This window comes from Silene latifolia, chromosome 3 (genome assembly GCF_048544455.1).
Source record: "Silene latifolia isolate original U9 population chromosome 3, ASM4854445v1, whole genome shotgun sequence".
Lineage (NCBI taxonomy): Eukaryota > Viridiplantae > Streptophyta > Magnoliopsida > Caryophyllales > Caryophyllaceae > Silene > Silene latifolia.
The window spans coordinates 149631076-149651801 of NC_133528.1; the positions used below are offsets into that span (position 1 = coordinate 149631076).

At 36.1% G+C, this 20726-nt stretch overlaps 2 protein-coding genes across 11 annotated transcripts in view; one reads left to right on the top strand and one right to left on the bottom strand.

Moving 5' to 3' along the window:
- Positions 1-329: 329 nt before the first annotated feature.
- Positions 330-20726, bottom strand: part of LOC141648448 (uncharacterized) — a 43925-nt gene continuing 23528 nt past the window's right edge. The window contains exons 6-15 of one of the 10 annotated variants that reach the window (XM_074457117.1): positions 20233-20322; positions 16285-16374; positions 13398-13487; positions 11717-11791; positions 11305-11417; positions 9647-9761; positions 7279-7362; positions 5184-5268; positions 4132-4209; positions 330-678 (exon numbers count right to left, since the gene is read on the bottom strand). In XM_074457117.1, the coding sequence (XP_074313218.1) occupies positions 11781-11791; positions 13398-13487; positions 16285-16374; positions 20233-20322 (281 nt within the window). In that variant the 3' untranslated portion in view covers positions 330-678; positions 4132-4209; positions 5184-5268; ... (2 more) ...; positions 11305-11417; positions 11717-11780. Of the gene's footprint in view, positions 679-4131; positions 4210-5183; positions 5269-7278; positions 7363-8683; positions 8818-9123; positions 9474-9642; positions 9762-11304; positions 11792-13397; positions 13488-16284; positions 16375-20232; positions 20323-20726 lie in introns of those variants that run through there. The other 9 variants (XM_074457119.1, XM_074457118.1, XM_074457116.1 and 6 more) reach the window with 9 other exon arrangements.
- LOC141648453 (auxin-responsive protein SAUR20-like) lies at positions 4867-5606 on the top strand. The gene has a single exon (XM_074457125.1). It carries the CDS (start codon positions 5025-5027, stop codon positions 5313-5315), a length of 291 nt encoding a protein of 96 aa, XP_074313226.1. The 5' UTR covers positions 4867-5024; the 3' UTR covers positions 5316-5606.

A 20726-nucleotide genomic window follows, 5' to 3' on the forward strand; every position in this document is an offset into this window, starting at 1 on the left:
AGTTTGCAGAACGAGTGCCTCCCGTTTTCATGGTCACTAACGAGTCAAACCTAGCCAAAACTACATGCTTGTTAGTTTCAAAACCCGACGACATCAAAAAAAAAAAAAAAAAAAAAAAAACCGGCATGAACAACCAAAACTGTTGTGGTAAATCTTGACAAAATTCAAAATTCAACATGATATATTTTGATATCCTCAGACCAAATTGTACCAAAAGTTCCTTGCATTCATTTTCATTCCTGATTCATGTTCACTCATTTAGCATTATTCAACACGGGTGCCTATCCACAGTGTCGGAGCCAGGATTTTAGACCATCGGGGGCGAAAAATTTCAGCGGGGGCGAAGGGGTTAGTTATACTAAAAGGCAACCTCCGAAAAATCGAAAAATTTCGAAATTTTCAAATGTCAGCGCTCCACCACTGCCTATCCAAGTACCCAACTCGGCTATTTTAAATAAAAAATCCACATATTTTGGGTTAAATTGATTTTCGATAGCATCAAAAGACTCTCTTTATACAAAAAGAACACATGAAGAAGACACAAGGGTGGCCGGAGACATCTGGTTTACGACAAGGATGGTATGTTCGACAATGATGTGCGTTGTTCAAGAGATCCATGGCTCTGAAGTCTTTAGAAATAACCCAAAGCTGAAGTCATCTGCTTAACAATGAGAGCACCTGAAACATAAACCAAAGCAATCATTTTTTACTGAATATCACAGTTAATTAAAACTCGAGTGCCAAACCAGGTCAGTATCGGCCACATTTATTGCAGTAAGACCGGGATTAGGACGCAAAACATGTATCTGAGATAAACTAAAACCGATATTCAATACTATGAATGCATCCGAGAAAAGCAGAATATTCATTTTGTTTTTGTTACGGCAGAGCATTAATAAGTACCGTAAGCCGAACAATGTACTATGTACATGACAGTGCATGATTAGAACAGGGGAAATGGATCAGGTCTTGATACTGACTAATCCTATGCATGAATTAAGAGAATCAAACTTTGTTTATCCAACTAATTAATAAATTAATAGTAAGATTAGTGACTTAACAAGCGTGGACAATGCCAAAATTAATTCCGAATCAAAATTAGTTACGATAACTGGGTCGATAAACAATGAAAGACTGCATATGATTCCATACACTGAACCTAACAAGCTTGAAGACAGAGCAAAACCCGAAAAAAGACAAAATCCGAAAATTTGAAAGAGAAGGACAAACAATGCTGCAAACGTGCAAAATGACATAATGACAATGATGCTTATATCAAAGTTTTTAAGAACAAATTTCATCTGAATGTTAATTTTTCTTCTTGTCCTACTTGAAATGTCCTCGTTTAGCCAGCAAAAGTCCCAATCCCTTACACTCCATCCGTCACAATCATTTGTTTGCTTTTTTTAAAAAAAAGGTATGTTAATCATAGATAAACAAATGATTTATACGGAAGGAATAACTCTTCACATGGAAAAATCGGACACATTGTTACTAATCAAATATGCTTAATGTCAAATGCTCAAGGTCTAATAGTTACGCTAATGCATACTCCTATAGTTACCGAGTCATATATACATATACACACACGTTTAACACTTTAGCTAGGGGCTGGGGCCGAGCTCAGAGAAAATCTAAGGGAGTCAAACCGTTGTTTAACCCCGTACATAAGTCTAACGACTTCATTTAGCGTGATTTTCAAGAAATACAAGAAACGAACAACATTGTTCAAATCATACAAAACATAAACATTCGAAAAGATTTTCCAATAAATCAGGCAAATGGGGGTTATATAGTTTAATCAGGAAGTCAGAACATGGCCAAGAACATCAAATATACGGGATTTTCGGCGTTAATGAGTTGCCATTCATGTACAGGTTGGCTTATCAGAACTAATTAGCAAAAGATTCTGCAGAAATGAAAGAAGTTTCTAATAATGCAAAGATGCAGAAAAGTACATACGTTCACTGCATGGAGCATATGCTAAACTACTTAGTCAACAGTCTCAACACAAGTAACGCCGCAAAGAATGTGTACTCAAGAAAATAATAATACTGAAGTCAAAAGATTCAAAATCAGATGTATATAGTATTAAAGACTCAAATTTTCCTGGCAATAATCGGTTTTAAATTAGCTGACACAGAATTAAAATCGGAAAAAAGACGTAAATTGTTTATTATGGTTTCAGCCTCGCTCTTTTACCAACATTGAGACGTTTTTGAAAGGTCTTCAATGTCGAACGAATCAAAAGTTTAGAATATGAAGAACTGCTGCAAGGCAAAAGCCAATTCTTGTGAGAAAATCACTATTATGTATAAGTAATAATAAATCGCGATTTTACCAAAAAAAAATTAAAATTTTATTTGGTAGCAGCTTCTATTTTTTTAGCACCTTCTTGCATCAATTATCATGCATGAAATCAGTCGATATAAAGCAGTGGGGAAGTACAACAGAATACACAGGTAAAAAGAAAACAAGTTTGTTATGCATGAAGTCACTTCACTTAGTCTGGTAGAAAACTTGCATAAGCAAATGTAACACATTCCCAATGCTTATGTGACAGATTACAGTAAAGTGAGTACACTCCCGTAGTTCGGTTATAAACTTCAGTGCCACAAGGGCTCCCGTAAATTATGGGTAAGGAAATTGGATGTATGGGATCTTAGTCCTATGTTAGCAACATAAAGAGAGCATTTCCAGATGACCGATGAAAATTGCATCGAACGACTTGTACTATACAATATAAAGAAGCACCATCAATTTAATGAGCTTTACCCATGTGTTACGGGCATGAACGAATTGTTCCCAAATGACCTAAAATAAACATTGCAACGAGTTTTGCATTGAGTGATTAATCAGTTTAGTAAGACTTTGTTCTCTATTAGCAAAAAGTTCATCTAATGATCATCAAGCGGTAGTATTTAAATCCGCCTTACCATTAAAACAGATACTATCGTCTTAAGCAATATCGTCTTAAGCAAGACTAGACGTACTATTATAACTTTACAATCTTCACATGGATCTGTTGCAGTTGTACATCAGATGCACTTGCAAGTGACCACAAATTCCTCAAATTAGTTTATTCACAGTTAGTAATTCAAGGCCACACATGTGAAGCAATCAAAATTACTAGTTGTTTTTGTCTAGAAATCAGAGCCATGTGAATATTGATAGGGTGGGCCATGTTCTATTCTTCATACACCCAAAAAAAAACCATGAAAAAAATAAAAGAAAAATAAAATCCAAGTTGGCAACTTCCCTATCCTCTAAAACTAGTATAAATATGACCAAAAACAACTAAATTCACAAAACATAAGAACCTTCATCCAAGTATAAACTATAACATCAAAAAAAAAATGGTTTTCAGGCTGCCTTCTATGACTTCACCCACCAAACAATACTCAAAACTCCATAGCAAAACCCAAAGAGGGGTTCCAAAGGGCCATGTCGCGGTATATGTAGGGACCTACAATGAGGAAAAGAAACGGTATGTGGTGCCGTTATCTTGTTTAAGCTACCCTGCATTCCGGGACTTGCTTAACCGGGCTGAAGAAGAATTCGGGTTTGATCATCCCATGGGTGGTCTAACTATCCCTTGTAATGAGGAAACATTCATCAATGTTTGCCAACAATCGAGTCGTGTGCTAGTGAGATGATGTAAGATTAAAAGGGTTAGAGGAGCCATTAGGAAATTAGCTGCAATTTTGACATGAAAAGGCTTCTCTTTTCTGTTGAATTTTTAGGTTGTCAAGTGCTAAGCACGAGATCGATTGTACATTTAGAGTTTTAGACTCAGATTCTCAGAATCACTCATTTTAAGTGACTGGGTTCATTTTCAGTTGTTATAGCAATTCAATTTGGAATTTCATATCTTACTGATATTCTTACAGCTTATGAATGTTTATAGCAGTATAGCAATAGGCCATATTTGACAATCTACGGGCGAGTAGACCCTCATGATCAAACGTAATTATTTTGGGTCATCCGAAAACAGTTTCTTACTTTTGAACATTGAGGTAATGTTTTCATATACCACCAACTACGCGCAAAATTACACTCATGATGCAACATATCCCATACCAGAAAGGGCTATATACGTTGACAAAAAAGATGAGCTAGATAAGCAAGTACCTTTCAGAGGTGTAGTGATTTACTTTGAGCTATAAACAGAATCTGTTCGTTCTAATCGAAATCAAGTTCCTACAGTCCCTGCAGCCAAACAGTTAAATATATTATCATTCTTGGTGTTAGAGTCATGTAATCCTCCAAAAGCAAAGATTCCCAATCCAAATTAGGATAACCAGATAGTAACACCAAAACATTGCATTAAAGATAGCAGAGATTCCCAATGCAAATTAGGACGGTCCAGCACCTATCGCTCTTATCAGCTTGAAATAGAACCCGCAGTCGTGCAGAAAAAGCATTCAATGTGTTCAATTAATTCCAGTGCCAAGATTAACCAGGTGGAAAAATGATTAAACTTGTCGCTCGTAAACTTTAAAACCTGCAATTTTTAGATTAACCATGTTGTGGTCGTGTTCTTCCTACTTAAAATCAGGGGAGAATTATATCTAACTAGTCGAATCAAACAACTTCTTTGAACACAGCAACATCTAGAAGATTAACCTGGAACTGCTGAACCAACTCATATTTGTGAACTGTCAAGGCACCACCATCCAAAGGACTAATGTGCCTATATCCACCACCGTACTGCCGTGACATTCGTACTTGTGAGCCCAAACAACAGGCGTGCCCACTGAATGTAAGAGACACTGATCAAGTGATCATAAAGCTGACTGAAGACATGTGAGCCTTACTTGGGTGGGTCCTTCAAGCTAAATAAACAAATGGCTGCATATCTGTATAAATATTGAGATCAAGTTTCAAGACCGTACATTACAACTACAAAGCTTCATTTATTCATCAAATCCTCATAAAACAATCACATTCTCTTCATCTCTTACTAACGCAAAGCAACTCCTTAATTCCATAAGCAACTCCTTAATTCCTTAAGTCCAGTCAATATGGCGGGAACAAGGTTAAATTCCATAATTACTAACGCAAAGCAACTCCTTAAGTCACCATCACGTAATACCAATAACCAGCAAGGAGTGCCGAAAGGGCATTTCACAGTTTACGTTGGAGATTGTGAGAAAAAGAGATATGTTGTGCCACTTTCTTACCTGAACCAACCTGCATTCCAGGAGCTGCTTAAACGCGCTGAAGAAGAGTTCGGATTCAATCATCCCATGGGTGGTCTAACAATTCCTTGCAAAGAAGAAGCATTCATGGATATAACCTGTCAGTTCAGTTAACAGAACAAGAGCAGATGCCTGCACACTTTTTCCATAAGCATTTTATTTGTGTCAATTGTTTAGATGAATAGACGCCCATAGATGGAATGAAAAGATGATTCATGTCAGCCGACCCCAAATCATTTTGGGATTAAGGCTCTGATGTTGATGTTGTTGTTGTTGTTGTTGTTTAGATGAATAGACGCCCCTTCTAAGTAGTTAGCATCGGTTGTACTCCGTATGTATGATTATTTTGAACTTATGTACTCAAATAACTTAAGGAAGGTCTAAGATGAAAACTTTCCAAAGTTACTTTAGCTTAGTAACTTTCGTCATGCATCACAAGAAGATGGAAGTAAATGTAATCACTAGAAACATGCTCAGCCATAAACCTACAGAATAAATGCTACTAAGTACACTTTAAAGGTGTAAGTAACATCCTAATGTGTCAAGAATAAGATCAACCCCAATCTGAGATTACCTAATCATTACCTTTGTCGGAGTGACTTCTGAGCTACCTAAACACTACGGGTATAGTTTCTCTTTTACTACCTAGTAAAGTCTCAATATTTTTGCACAAACAACAAACATTGCGACTTCTGAACGCCTAAATTTCATGGTGCTTAGATTGTCATACACAGTATCAACCTTACAAAATAATCAGTGGTCTATTATTGAAACCACAAGATGTAGATTTAAAAAGGCCAGTGGGGCACAAAAACTACAAAATTGTATTTCCGTCACCCCATATGACTTTGGTGGTCATCTGATATCAACTTTGACAATCAAATTTTCCAAATGTAGAAAGAGATTCAAATTTAAAACTCATCGTGCTTGATTTATCAAAATACTCCCTCCGTCCCGGTCAATTGTTGTCCTTTGTTTTTGGCACGAAGACCAAAGAAAGAGGAATGAGCCAATTACTAAATGACAAGTGGAACAAATTGAGTGTGAATGATCAAATTACTTATGAAATTCATTCTTAAAATAGAAAGGACAACAAATGACTGAGACACCCTAATATGGAAAAGGACAACAAATGACCGGGACAGAGGGAGTAATTGTTTTCACTTAAATCATTCTAAAGACTATTGTAACTTATATTGTGATAAAACTTGGATCAAAGTCAACATTGTTGACCAGTAAATTGTAATGAGGACAATATAAATGGGATAAAAGGAGCAACTTTCTATTGTAGTTAGCACAACCGAATCACTCGCTTCGAGAGTGTAGTAATTAATGTGACACTCGCCCACGAGAGGTCACATCACATGCAATATGTTGCTCGGAATCTTTAATATTCCGGACCTGTGGTCGAGTTCAAGCATTACTACACATGCATGTACTATACAAGAAAACGCATCTTCAAGACAGACATAGAAAGGCGGAGGGAATGATTACACTCATTATCGATGCAAAATGCCATGCTTCAATTTGCATGCATAATGATATGCAATGCAAATAACCACAGGTTATTTATGACCTGTATATAAGAGTCTGCAACAATACAGTTATGCAGCTCCCTTGTACAAGTTTTCCCTCCTGGAACTTTTGAAGTCCTAGTTGTACACAACATGCAACCAACTAGTTAACTGTAGATATGGTTACTGCAATTAATCTGAAAAGACTATTTTCTTTTTATTCCAAAGGGAAAAAGAAAAAAAAGAAGTGGAATTACTAGTGGCTAGCTTATCATATACAGTTAGTATCCTTTAAGATGGAGATATCCGTTTTATAATTAAGACGGGTTAAATACGAACCCATTTAGATAGATAGGACAAACTTTTACTATTACCTAGGTTGTAAGCTTTTGTCTCATTCTATCTAAATGGCTAGTATTGACCTGTTGTAACTATAAAACGGGTACCTTCGTCGTAAATAAGAAATTATGTATCATATAATAGAACACAACATGCCCAGCAAACATGGTTGCCTCATAAGTGTGAGTGAAACAATGGGCTACTTTCTATTTTTATCCACATACCTTTGCAACTTGGCCTCGTTGATATGATATTCTAGTTGGAAAAATGTCGTTATTTCCATGTGCTGCAACCAGGTCTCATAAAACCTGCCAATAATGTAATGTAATGGATGTCATGAGATATTGCATGTCTTTGATATTTGTCCATGCAAAATTATCCAGTAGAGTAACAGTGTAAACTGTAGAACATTTGTAAAATAAGTTCTACTACGGCCAACCTCAAAAAAAAAAAAAAAAAATTCTACTATGGCCCTATTCTTTTGTACTTAATTTCATTTCAATTCAGCCTTCAGTCCACTTCACTCCGGTTCATTTTCACTCTTCAATTATGTTCAGTTCGGTTTTGAGATTTTCAGTGCAAAAGAATGAGGCCTACATTTCCCATATTCCTATTTTTGATATCCTATTTTTATTTCAATGGACAACTTTGACCATTAATCTCTGCAAATATACATAAACGTACAATATCTGATTTAACTTTTTTTATATTATCTTTTTTAAAGTTGTAATAATTATATATTGTGAGCATATAACAGTCATTCGGTAATGCCCAAGACAAAGGGGGTAATAAATTGGAATACAGGAAGGGTTTTTTCTTTTCTTTTCTTTTTTTTTTTTTGTGCAAGATTACCTCCCTTATTTGTATATATATATAAACACATTCATAGAGGCCAGGTGCATCCCAAAAGAGTATACATCTAAAACCTCTATGCTTTTTGCCTTGCTCCTAAACCTCCCTTGGTTTTAAAAGGACATGGGTAATCATTCAGAAAGAGTTGTCAAATGTGCTAAGAAAGTCATAAAAAAGGGCTCAATCTGCCACCAAAAGCAACAGTATTCATACCAAGAACCAGTCCCTAAAGGGCATTTTGCTATCTATCTCGGGGAAGAGGGCGAGAAGCGTTTTGTGGTTCCTGTATCATATTTGAAGCATCCTCTGTTCCAAAGACTCCTCAAGGATGCCGAAGAGGAGTTTGGTTATGATCATGGGATGGGAAGATTAACAGTTCCTTGTACCGAATATTACTTCACCAATCTCATTTCCCGGTTAAATGGCTCCTAGGGATTCTTTTACTGTTTATTTGATTGACCTTGTACTTTCTACTTAAGGTTGTAAATGGTATCCTTTCAGGTTTCTCCACCAACATATCATTCTTAGGAATGAAAAATTGGTTTCTGGTGTGAAAGTAAACCATCATGTTATAGAATGCTACATTTGTACAGTGCATCATTTAGCACATTCAGGCTGGTTCCCTTAGTCCTACACTCCTACCCCTTGTTTTAGGGGAAGGAGATAAGTGATGGCGACCTATAATAGGGACAGCATCCGCTTCTCGACTTTGAGTAAGAATAATTGCGACTAATTTAATCGCAATATTTAAAATCTTGAATTAATGCTTGTACTTGCCTTCTAAGCTCTCAAACTCAAGCCTGACTTTTTTTTTTCCTGCCAATCTTATTGTTTGCCTTCGGCCTTATGTTTATCTGTCTGTGCTTTAGGAGCATTTGATGAACTTCACATGTTCGCAAAAAGCTGCGTTCCTACCCAAAATCAAATCTTTTCCCTTAGGTCAAATTATGAAAGATACAGCAACTGAAACAAGAAAAGGACTAAAACTTGAAAAACTTCCAGCATGTCAAAGCATGTTCGTCTACAACATATCCTTTCCCCTCGGAGACTAGGACTCTAGGGCATAACATGATCGTGCTTTAATAGTATTATCCACAATATCACTACCAAGTCACTCAAATCACAGACCAGTAGTTGCTTTAAATCATACAGAGTAGTACATTGTCCAAAAAAAAAAAAACAATACATCCCATTTCATTTCTCTTTCCTAAAACTTATAGGGAGTATATATTTTTGGGTGTAAAGGGCACCTCAAGCCCACAAGGGCACTCTTGATGTTGACGGGTTTTAAACCCAAGTCATGTGTACCACATCTTACCACGCAATGTAGCTGAATTAGCTTCTAATACTCGTATACTCGATTACTTGTATGTGGAGGAAAAAGATTAGAAGCAAAAGGCAATAAGAAAACCTAGTTATCAAATGAATGACAAACGAAGATGATACAATGATGGGTCACAATACATTGCCTACTTTTTTCTCGTCTCCAGTCTATCTGGATTTGTTTCCTATCCCTTTCCCACCTTAGATCATGGTTATCCAAGTGTCGGTTTGTTAGAGTAAGCACCTTCAGAGACCACAAGCAAGTACACAAGTATGAATCAAAACGAGTACAATACAGACTTGCACAAACACTTTAAAGCACTCAACCAAGCAACCCCATGTGAATGTTAAATCAGTATATGTATTTCCGAAAGTGACAGCATTTTGTATGGAACAGAGGAAATAAGACTGACATACGTAATTCTGACGGCTTACTTGAGATTTGAGTGCCTTGTATTCCGAGAGTCGCTTTTCCGAGAACTCGGAAGTCGTATTTGGCCATCATCCCATCGTAGATCTCTCTCACAATGCACTGTCATGAAAAGGCATACTTTATTTCTTGATTAAATACTTGATTGTGACCAGAAGAAGTACAGCAAAAAGATAATGTTCTAATATTATCTTTTTAATTTGTATTTCAAACATCTTATCAAAGTAGCAACTCAGAATTGAAGAGCTTTTTTCCGTAATACATCAAAAGCATCAGTACAGCAACAGCGACAGCAACAACAACAACAACAACATCATTACCTCATTGCCTCAATGGCTCCAAATTGCAAGGTAAGGGGGAATCGATGTACAAAAGACCAGTACTAAAATAAATTCAAATTAAACGATGCATTACATGTGAAGGACAGTGCAAAGTTTAATTATCTAATAGCTAGAGTTCACCGTTATTTACTTAATTCATTCCGAAAGAGGAAAATTCAAAAAAAAAAAAAAAATAGTAAATCCAAATGAATAGAGAGTAGTTCTTATCGAGTGTGATGGCTGTCTTTATCTTGATTACCAATACTCCAGTCGAAAAGTCTTTTCAATAGCCTCATTTTCGTTTCCTCTTGTCAAAGAAGATGAAAAATGGCAGAACTTTTGGTAGTCCTTATCAGCGTAAATCTAATGCTAGCTACAATACATCATAAGAGTGATAAGTCCTAACAACATTAGATACTTTCAATCCAAAGAACACCTAAAGGTTAAGCTTCCAGGAGTTTGGATATTACGGTTTACCTTCAAATTTCTACAAATTTTTGTTTTATCAGTAAGCTATAATATTACCATCATGGGATGCCAAGGGGGTGACATCCGTGCACAAAAAGATATCATAGAGGAGACCCCAGTCTACAAACAGAAACCATGAGAATTAGAGAATGACACCTATATATATACAAAAAGACATCTATCCGTCACAGGCTCTGTATTACAATAGCGCTGTAGAAACTCCCCTGGGGTAATGTAGTAGTTACTCTGGTATGAAGCAATGCACAAGCATAACTGGTAAGCGTAGATTACCAGCATGTAAAGCATCCTTTAAAAAAGTATAGGAAGATGGTAGTAGCTAATCATTGACAACAGAAGTTGGATTCCATTCGTCAACATGGAAGATTTGCAGTAACTAATCATATTTGAATAATTAGATGAGAAATTATTGACACTTAACAGACTAGAGAATCAACCACCCTCACTTCAATCAAGTATCATAGCATAATGTGACAGGAAGGAAAAATCAATATAGTATTCTACTTGTATAATTTTGGCCACAGAAATTAGGAGGAAACTTTACTAGAAATAATGCCCATATCATGGGATATACTATAGCCTAATTTTTCCATGATTTACTGACACAAAGAACATGATTCAATCAAATAAAAGTTTCCATCAAAGTTTGAAGATAATAGTAATGGTGATTTGTTATCAATTCCAGGTTGGATCCCCCATGTAAGGTATCAGCTTAGGCTCCTTGTAAGAAAATAAAAATGAAATAAAAGGAGTACTTGATTGCATGGAACATCATAGATATCTTTTTTTTCCGGGTAAAAAGGGAGCCGTAGAGGCAAATTTGATGAATTGATGCTAACCGGATTTGAACCTTGTCATGAGTATCACCGCACATGACTCTGAGCTAGCTGACATCTGCAACATCAAAAGTATATGTGCAGCCTAGAAAGGAACTTGCAGCCTCGCCCATGTGCTAACACAAATAGGATTACATTGGAACTTGCATCGACTCATTGTTGCTTCACATTTATATTTAGAAACACAAATGGTTTTTTGAGTCATTCTGCTTTATTCCCATCGTAACCTAAAAAACTAACTCTCCTTAAATGTGTACCACATTACCACTAACCACTTGTATCACCATCTCAAACAGTAATAAGAAAATGAAGCAATTGCAAATCATTTCTGTTTTCAAAATTTTAAAACTCACAAGACTCCAGAATGTAACTAAACAATTGGCTTTAGCACAAATTTCTTACAAAAGGATATTACATGGGCATGGCCAAAGTGAATGTGCTCCAAAAGTTACATTTAGAGTTAACGAGAGAAAGACTCCTCAGATACCTCCTGCAACGAGAAATTTTCAATAAAGAATTTTGCAAGTTAAGTTCTAATCTATATATTTGCAGGCAAAGCTAACAGCATATAATCTACGTTACTCTGACTCCTCTGTTAAAAATGGTAATCATGTCCGACCCTTCATGTGACATTGCAACACAAACAGGAGAGGACAGAACGGAAGGCTGGCATGACTTTCCCCTTATAAAAGGATCGTGGTATCTGAAATTAGAGGAGTACAATGACGTACAATGGCATTTTACGACCTGCCCCCGACCTATATTCAAAAAAAAAATCTGGTGTCCTAAATTTTCGGCAATGACAAGCCAGGCACTTAACCCCACTAGGGGTATCATATAAGAAAATAACCAAGACAAATTGTTAGGAAGAAATGACCTGTTGATATAAATGTCTAATAGGTATCAATCATGTAAAGACTGGCCACGGTTAGATCAACCTGTTTCTTACTGCAAACAAATCAGCCTAATCGTTTGCAAAGTGGGTCATCAATAATAAGCCGGATATAAGGCTGAAAACAACTTCACGTGAATGTAAAGCACACAATTTCAAATGTTGAAGCAATATGCACCAATCATGGCTTCAGCCAAGAAACAGTCCTTCACAGCTTCAATCCTTAGGGGTCCCATTTGGATGATGATTTTAAGGACAATTGGTGGAGCAACCAAACCACATGCTATCTATGTTAATCCGGCTCTTCGGTACTACTCATGTACACATTACGTCGTGTATCTATATGTGACGTCTAATGCCCACACATGAGTATGACACTTGGAGACTTCATTCGAAGCCAAAAATATGAAAAATATCCCCAAAGTAAACGAGTCGAAAGCTTGAACACATAACCCTGTTCGATAAATCAAATGAAACTAGACGAAACCGCGAAACTAACTCGACCGGACCCATACCCGGGCAGGAAAACCGTATATGACCCATAACCCAATCCGACACGATACGACCTGAATTTTGCTGGCTCAGAATTGATCTTTACCCTTAATAATTCAATAATAATAAGCCAACACATACACTAACCCCAGATGAGCCGATTAACCTAATTGCACACTTATCTAAAATGACTTGATAACTAATCCGACTCAAATCATACTCGACAGCCCTGACCTATTTATCTACCTCTAATGGAGTCAAAATGGCATAACATGGTATCAAAGAGAGAGATAGAGTGAGAGAGACATAATGAGGGTGATCTAACAAGGGTGACATAAGGTCAACAAACCCATGTGAATTTTAAATAGGTAGGTCCATCCAAGAATACCCGATTGCCTAACCTTCAGCATAATTGAGTGGTTAAGACTGAGAATTCAGTTTCCTATATATTGGACAGAAACTCATCCTTTCAACAACAAAACTTCCATATCAAACCAGCAAAAAACTCACATAGCTAATAACTTCTTTCCAACAACATTTTTCCAATCAAGTATAACACCATGATTCGTACAAGGTTTCCCTCTATCATCTCTAACACTAAGCAAATTCTCAAAAGTCATTCTCATGTCAAGAATCAAAAGGGTGTTCCCAAAGGGCATGTTGTAGTTTATGTAGGAGAAAATGAAATGAAGAGATATGTGGTTCCACTTACTTATTTGAGCCATCCGTCGTTCCAAGACTTGCTGAGACATGCAGAAGAAGAGTTCGGTTACAATCATCCTATGGGCGGCCTGACGATTCCCTGTAAAGAAGAAGTTTTCATCAATATCACAAGTCGATTGACTTCTCACTGAAAATATATAGAATAAGTCAGGGATTCCCCGTGTTAAAATCCTGCAATTTTGGCAGTCATAGCTTGTTAGATCTTAGTTTGTATAAAATATTAGCATCAGTGTACATGTAGATAACATTCTTTCCTTAATGAAACTTTTGAGGATTAATAACACGCAAGAAACTATCTAATTCTGATCTTTACATTCTCATTTCATATTCGCTTAAACTTATCTGAATCACAATTCTAAAAGAGGTCATAGTTCTCTCACACATAGTACGCTAGTATATCCTTCTCAAGGTTGCAACTAAATGCAGATGGAACCTATTCAGAGATCAAATGCTAGCATCAGTTGCTTACTGCATTCCTCTTAAGATTTAAGAACCAGACAGCAAATGCTCTGATTTGGCTACTTCCCAAAAAAATCATGTTTCTAGCCTCTAATGAGGTATCAGGTGTCTATGTCCGTATCCAAATCTCAAAGCTATATCGTATGATTTTGGCAACAGAAATTAGAAGGAAAATTTACTGCTTCCTCCATCCCAAAATAATCTTCCTAGTTTGACTTTTGAGGTCAAAGTCCAAAAAGTTTGACCATTAATAAGTGTAAGAATAATAAAACCTATAATTTGATGATAAAATATTTACATTCATCATACAAAAATATTTCACAAAAGTATTTTTTGAATGAAAAATTATTTATAGAAATGGAGAAAAATCGAGTCGAAGTGGTGCCTTAGAAACAATGCAAGTCAAATTAGGAAGATTATTTCGGAGTGGAGGAAGTAGAAATGATGCCAATATCATGGAATAGACTAGAGCCTAATTTATCCATGATTTACTGACACAAAGAACATGATCTCAATCAAATAAAAGTTGCCATCAAAGTTTGAAGACAATAGTATGCTGATTTGTTATAAATTCCAGGTTGGATCCCCCATGGAAGGTATTAGCTATTTAGCTTAGGCTCCTTGTAAGGAAATAAAAGAAAATAAAAGGAGTAGCTGATTGCATAGAACATCAAAGACATCTTTTTTTAGTTGTAAAGGGAATCATAAGGGCAAATTTGATGATAACCGGATTTGAACGTGATCCTGAGTATCACCCCACGTGACTCTAGTAGTTGAGTAGATGAGCTAGCTGACATCTGCAACATTTAAGATATATGTGCATATCATATTGTTAGAGACTTGGAGGGTTTTGACAATGGAGCTTCTTCAATTCAACTTTGATAATTGATGAACAAAAAACTCACACAGATTAAGTCATAGAATACATCTCTCATTCCCTTCGGTGGAACAATAATATTACCCCAGCGCCTCAAGAACTCCCACAAACTGCAAGGTCGGTGGGTGGGATGTATACAACCTTACCCATATGCTAACACAACGACAACATTGCCCAGGTGCCTGAATGGCTCTCACAAATTGCGGAGTAAGGAGGGTTCGGATGTACGCAACCGTACCCTTGCGTTAGCGACACAAAAAGGATATTTTCCAAAAAAAAAAAAAATTACACTGGAACTTGCGTCGAATCATTGATGCTTCACTTTATATTAAGAAACACATATGGCTTTTTGAGTCATTCTGCACTGCTTTATTCCATCTTAACCTAAAAACTTAACTCTCCTTGAATGTGTACCACATTACCACTAACCACTTCTATCACTATCTCAAATAGTAAGAAGAAAATGAAGCAACTGAAAATCATTGGATCTGTTTTCAAAATTTAAACACTCTTTTAACTTCAGAATGTAACTAAACAATTGCCTTTAGCACAAATTTCTTGCAAGAGGCAAACTACACGGGCATGGCCAAGTGACTGTGCTCCAAAAGTTACATTTAGAGTTAATGAGAATAACTCCTGAGATATCTTATGCAACGAGGAATTTTTTAATATTTGCAAGTTAAGTTCTAATCTAAATATTTGCAGGCAAAGTTAACAGCATCTATGTTAATTTGACTCTTCTGTTAAAAATGGTAATCGTGTCCGACCCTTCATGTTACATTGCAACACAAACAAGAGAGGAGAGAATGGAAGGCTGGCATGAATTTCCCCTTAAAATGGATCATCATATCTGAAATTAGAGGAGTACAATGACGTACAATGGCATTTCAGGACTTACCCCCAGAGCCCAGACCCAGATCCAAAGTAAAAAATATCTTCTAGTGTCCTAAATTTTCGGTAATGACTAGTCAGGCACTTAATCCCAATAGAGATCATATATGACAAAAAAAAAAAAATCAAGACAAATTGTGAGGAAGAAATGATCTGTTGATATAAATATCTTTTAGGTATCAGTCATGTAAAGACTGGCCCTTGTTAGATCAACATGTTTCTTACTGCAACAAATCTGCCTATTTGTTAAGAGCAATATGCACCAATCATAGGATTCAGGCAAGAATTTTAAATAGGTATGTCCATCCAAAAATACCCAATTGCCTAACCTTCAGCATAATTGAGTGGTTAAGAATGAGAATCCAGTTTCCTATATATTGGACAGAAACTCATTCTTTCAGCAACAGAACTTCCATATCAAACCAGCAAAAAAACCTCTCAAAGCTAATAACTTCTTTACAAACTCTAACAAAAATTTTCCTATCAAGTAGAACACCATGATTCGTACAAGGTTTCCTTCTATCATCTCTAACACTAAGCAAATTCTCAAAAGTCATTCCCATGCCAAGAATCAAAAGGGCGTTCCCAAAGGGCATGTTGTAGTTTATGTAGGAGAGAATGAAATGAAGAGATATGTGGTTCCACTTACTTATTTGAGCCATCCGTCGTTCCAAGACTTGCTGAGACATGCAGAAGAAGAGTTCGGTTACAATCATCCTATGGGCGGCCTGACGATTCCCTGTAAAGAAGAAGCTTTCATCAATATCACAAATCGATTGAATTCTCACTGAAAATATAGAATAAGTCGGGATTCCATGTGTTAAAATCCTGCAATTTTGGTAGTCATAGCTTGTTAGATCTTCGTTTGTATAAACAAATAGGATCAGTGTACACGTAGATAACATTCTTTCCTTAATGAAACTTTGACGATTAATAACATGCAAGAAACCATCTAATTCTGATCTTTACATTCTCATTTCATATTCCCTTAAACTTATCTGAATCACAATTCTAAAAGGGGTCATAGTTCTCTCACACATTGTACGCTAGTATATCCTTCTCAAGGTTGGAACTAAATGCAGATGGAACTTATTCAGAGAGCTACTTAGTAAATTCATTAAGAAGATACTCATGACCTGCGTTCGAACCCCAACGTCATCAAGCTTCCCACATGGCTCGTTTTACACTCGCATAAAAATTGAAACCAAATTATGTCTCATCATTTTTACCCCTAGCCCATACCTAGTAGTCTGTAAAACTTGTTTGGTTCAATAGTAGTAATCATAAATGCAGTTATACTATGATTCATGTAAAATGTTTGCATAAGGAATTAAGGATCCACATGCTTATGCAACTATTCATGAAAAAGAATGATATATTAGGAACTGAAAATCACGATTAAACATCATGACATAATTAAGTTGACATCAGTTGCTTACTGCATTCCTCTTAAGATTTAAGAACCAGACAGCAAATGCTCTGACTTGGCTACTTCCCAAAAAAATCATGTTTCTAGCCTCTAATGAGGTATCAGGTGTCTATGTCCGTATCCAAATGTCAAAGCTATACGTTTGATTTTGGCTATAGAAATTAGAAGGAAAATTTACTACTTCCTAAATCCCAAAATAATCTTCCTAGTTTGACTTTTGAGGGCAAAGTCCAAAAAGTTTGACCATTAATAAGTGTTAAAATTATAAAAATTATAACTTGATGTTAAAATATTTACATTCATCATACAAAAATATTTCACAAAAGTATTTTTTGAATGAAAATTTATTTATAGGTATGGAGAAAAATCGAGTCAAAGTGGTGCCTTGGAGACTACGCAAGTCAAACTATGGAGATTATTTTGGGATGGAGGAAGTAGAAATAATGCCCGTATCATGGGATAGACCAGTTCTATCACTATCTTAAACAGTAAGAAGGAAATGAAGCAATTAAAAATCATTGGACCTATTTTAAAAATTTTAAAGGGTTTTTTGTCAGAAGCTACCTTTTATTTAGGGTCATTTGTGAACAACTACCTTTCATTTTATTTTTGGCTTTCAACTACTTTTTATTTCTTCATTTTGCGAAAGACTACCAAAAATTTACTTCAGGCAAAAAAAAGTCAATTTTCCGGCGTTGACTTGCTCTTTTCTCCCTTTTTCATACATATAACCCATATTTCTCCTTTTCTTCACCCAACAAAATCTGAAAAAGCTCCTATCCATGCCCAACACCTTATCAAAGTTTGTTCAAAGCAATACCAACGCATCAACCATCTCAATCTCCATCTCCGTCTTCACCTTTACTACCATTGTCACCTTCACCCTTACATTTCAACAACCTTATAGACTACTCATGATTCATCAACCTAATATCCATCTAAGTCATATTAAAGTACCTTCTTTCTCTCTTTATGGTAAGATGGTGTTTTAAGAAAACTAATGAGATAGTAGCACACAAGTAATCCTAAGAGTGAATCCATGATTATTTTCGAATAGTTAACATTCGGAGTTAATTTTGCCAACAAGGCCATAATAGATGATTATTGTTGAAAAATTATTTACCATGTTAAGATTAATATCAATGATGATTTTGTTTCGGTGATTAGGACTTTGATTCGGGTAAGAGAGAAACAAATTGAGGTGATTAATGTTGGGTTTAATCAATCTTTATCATCGATTATTAGGGTTATGAAGTAAAGAGTTAGATTGAACATGAAATGTTAAGTCAACGCCGGAAAGTTGATTTTTTTTTGCCGGAAGTGGATTTTTGGTAGTCTTTTGCAAAATGAAGAAATGAAAGGTAGTTGAATGCCAAAAATAAAATGAAAGGTAGTTGTTCACAAATGACCCTAAATAAAAGGTAGTTTCTCACAAAAAACCCAATTTTAAAACTCAGAAAACTTCAGAATGTAACTAAAAAATTGCCTTTAGCACAAATATCTTGCAAGAGGCTAACTACATAGGCATGGCCATAGTGACTGTGCTCCAAAAGTTACATTTAGAGTTAACGAGAATGACTCCTGAGATATCTTATGCAACGAGGAATTTTCAATATTTGCAAGTTCAGTTCTAATCTAAATATTTGCAGGCAAAGTTAACAGCATCTATGTTACTTTGACTCTTCTGTTAAAAATGGTAATCGTGTCCGGCCCTTCGTGTTACATTGCAACACAAACAAGAGAGGAGAGAATGGAAAGCTGGCATGAATTTCCCCTTAAAAAGGATCATGGTATCTGAAATTAGAGGAGTACAATGACGTACAATGGCATTTCAGGACTTGCCCACAGACCCATATCCAAAGTAAAAAAAAAATATCTTCTAGTGTCCTAAATTTTCGGTAATGACAAGTCAGGCACTTAATCCCAATAGAGAGATCATATATGAAAAAAAAAAATCAAGACAAATTGTGAGGAAGAAATGATGTTGATATAAATATCTTTTAGGTATCAATCATTTAAAGACTGGCCCTTGTTAGATCATCAACATGTTTCTTACTGCAACAAATCTGCCTAATTGTTAAGAGTATGATGTTTGTAAACCACACAATTTCTAATGTTAAAGCAATATGCACCAACCATAGGCTTCAGCCAAGAAACAGTCCTTCACAGCTTCAGTCCTTAATGGTCCCATTTGGATGATGATTTTCAGGACAATTGGTGGAGCAACCAAACGACATGCTATCTATGTTATTCTGGCACTTCGGTACTACTAGTGTACACATTATCTCGTGTATCTGTATGTGACATCTAATGCCCACACATGAGTATGACACTTGGACACTTCATTCTAAGCTAAAATATGAAAATTATCCCCAAAGTAAACAAGACAGACACTTGAACACATAACCATGTTGGATAAATCAAACGAAACTTGGCGAAACTAACTCGACCGGACCCATACCCGAGCAGAAAAACTGTAAATGACCCATAACCAGATCTGACACGATACGACCCGAATTTTGCTGGCTCTGAAGCTATCTTTACCCTTAATAGTTAAATTATAACACACTATCACATACATGAACCTGGGATGAGCAGATCAACCTAATTGCACACATAACTAAAATGACTTGAGACCCAAACAAACCCGACTCAAGGCATACCCGGCTGCAGTGACCTAATTATCTACTTCAAACGGAGTCAAAATCACATAACAAGTTATCAAAGAGAGATATAGAGTGAAAGAGACAGTAAGAGTGTGATTTAACAAGGGTGACACGAGCTCAACAAACCCATGTGAATTTTAAGTAGGTAGGTCCATCCAAAAATACCCAATTGCCTAACCTTCAGCATAATTGAGTGGTTAAGAATGAGAACCAGTTTCCTATATATTGGACAGAAACTCATCCTTTCAACAACAGAACTTCCAGTCTTCCATAACAAACCAGCAAAAAATCTCATAGCTAATAACTTCTTTACAAATTCCTACAACAATTGTCCAATCAACTATAACACCATGATTCGTACAAGGTTTCCTTCTATCGTCTCTAACACGAAGCAAATTCTCAAAAGTCATTCTCATGCCAAGAATCAAAAGGGCGCTCCCAAAGGGCATGTTGTAATTTATGTAGGAGAGAATGAAATGAAGAGATATGTGGTTCCACTTACTTATTTGAGCCATCCGTCGTTCCAAGACTTGCTGAGACATGCAGAAGAAGAGTTCGGTTACAGTCATCCTATGGGCGGCCTGACGATTCCCTGTAAAGAAGAAGCTTTCATCAATATCACAAGTCGATTGAATTCTCACTGAAAATATAGAATAAGTCGGGATTCCCTATGTTAAAATCCTGCCATTTTTGCAGTCATAGCTTGTTAGATTTTCGTTTGTATAAACAAATAGCATCAGTGTACATGTAGATAACATTCTTTCCTTTATGAAACTTTGAGGATTAATAACATGCAAGAAACCATCTAATTCTGATCTTTACATTCTCATTTCATATTCCCTTAAAACTTTATCTGAATCACAATTCTAAAAGAGGTCATAGTTCTCTCACACATAGTACGCTAATATATCCTTCTCAAGGTTGCAACTAAATGCAGATGGAACTTATTCAGAGAGCTACTTAGTAAATTCATTAAGAAGATACTCATGACCTGCA

Bases quoted from the DNA above. Each gene is read 5' to 3' on its own strand.
- LOC141648453 (XM_074457125.1), top strand. From the start codon at position 5,025: ATGGCGGGAACAAGGTTAAATTCCATAATTACTAACGCAAAGCAACTC.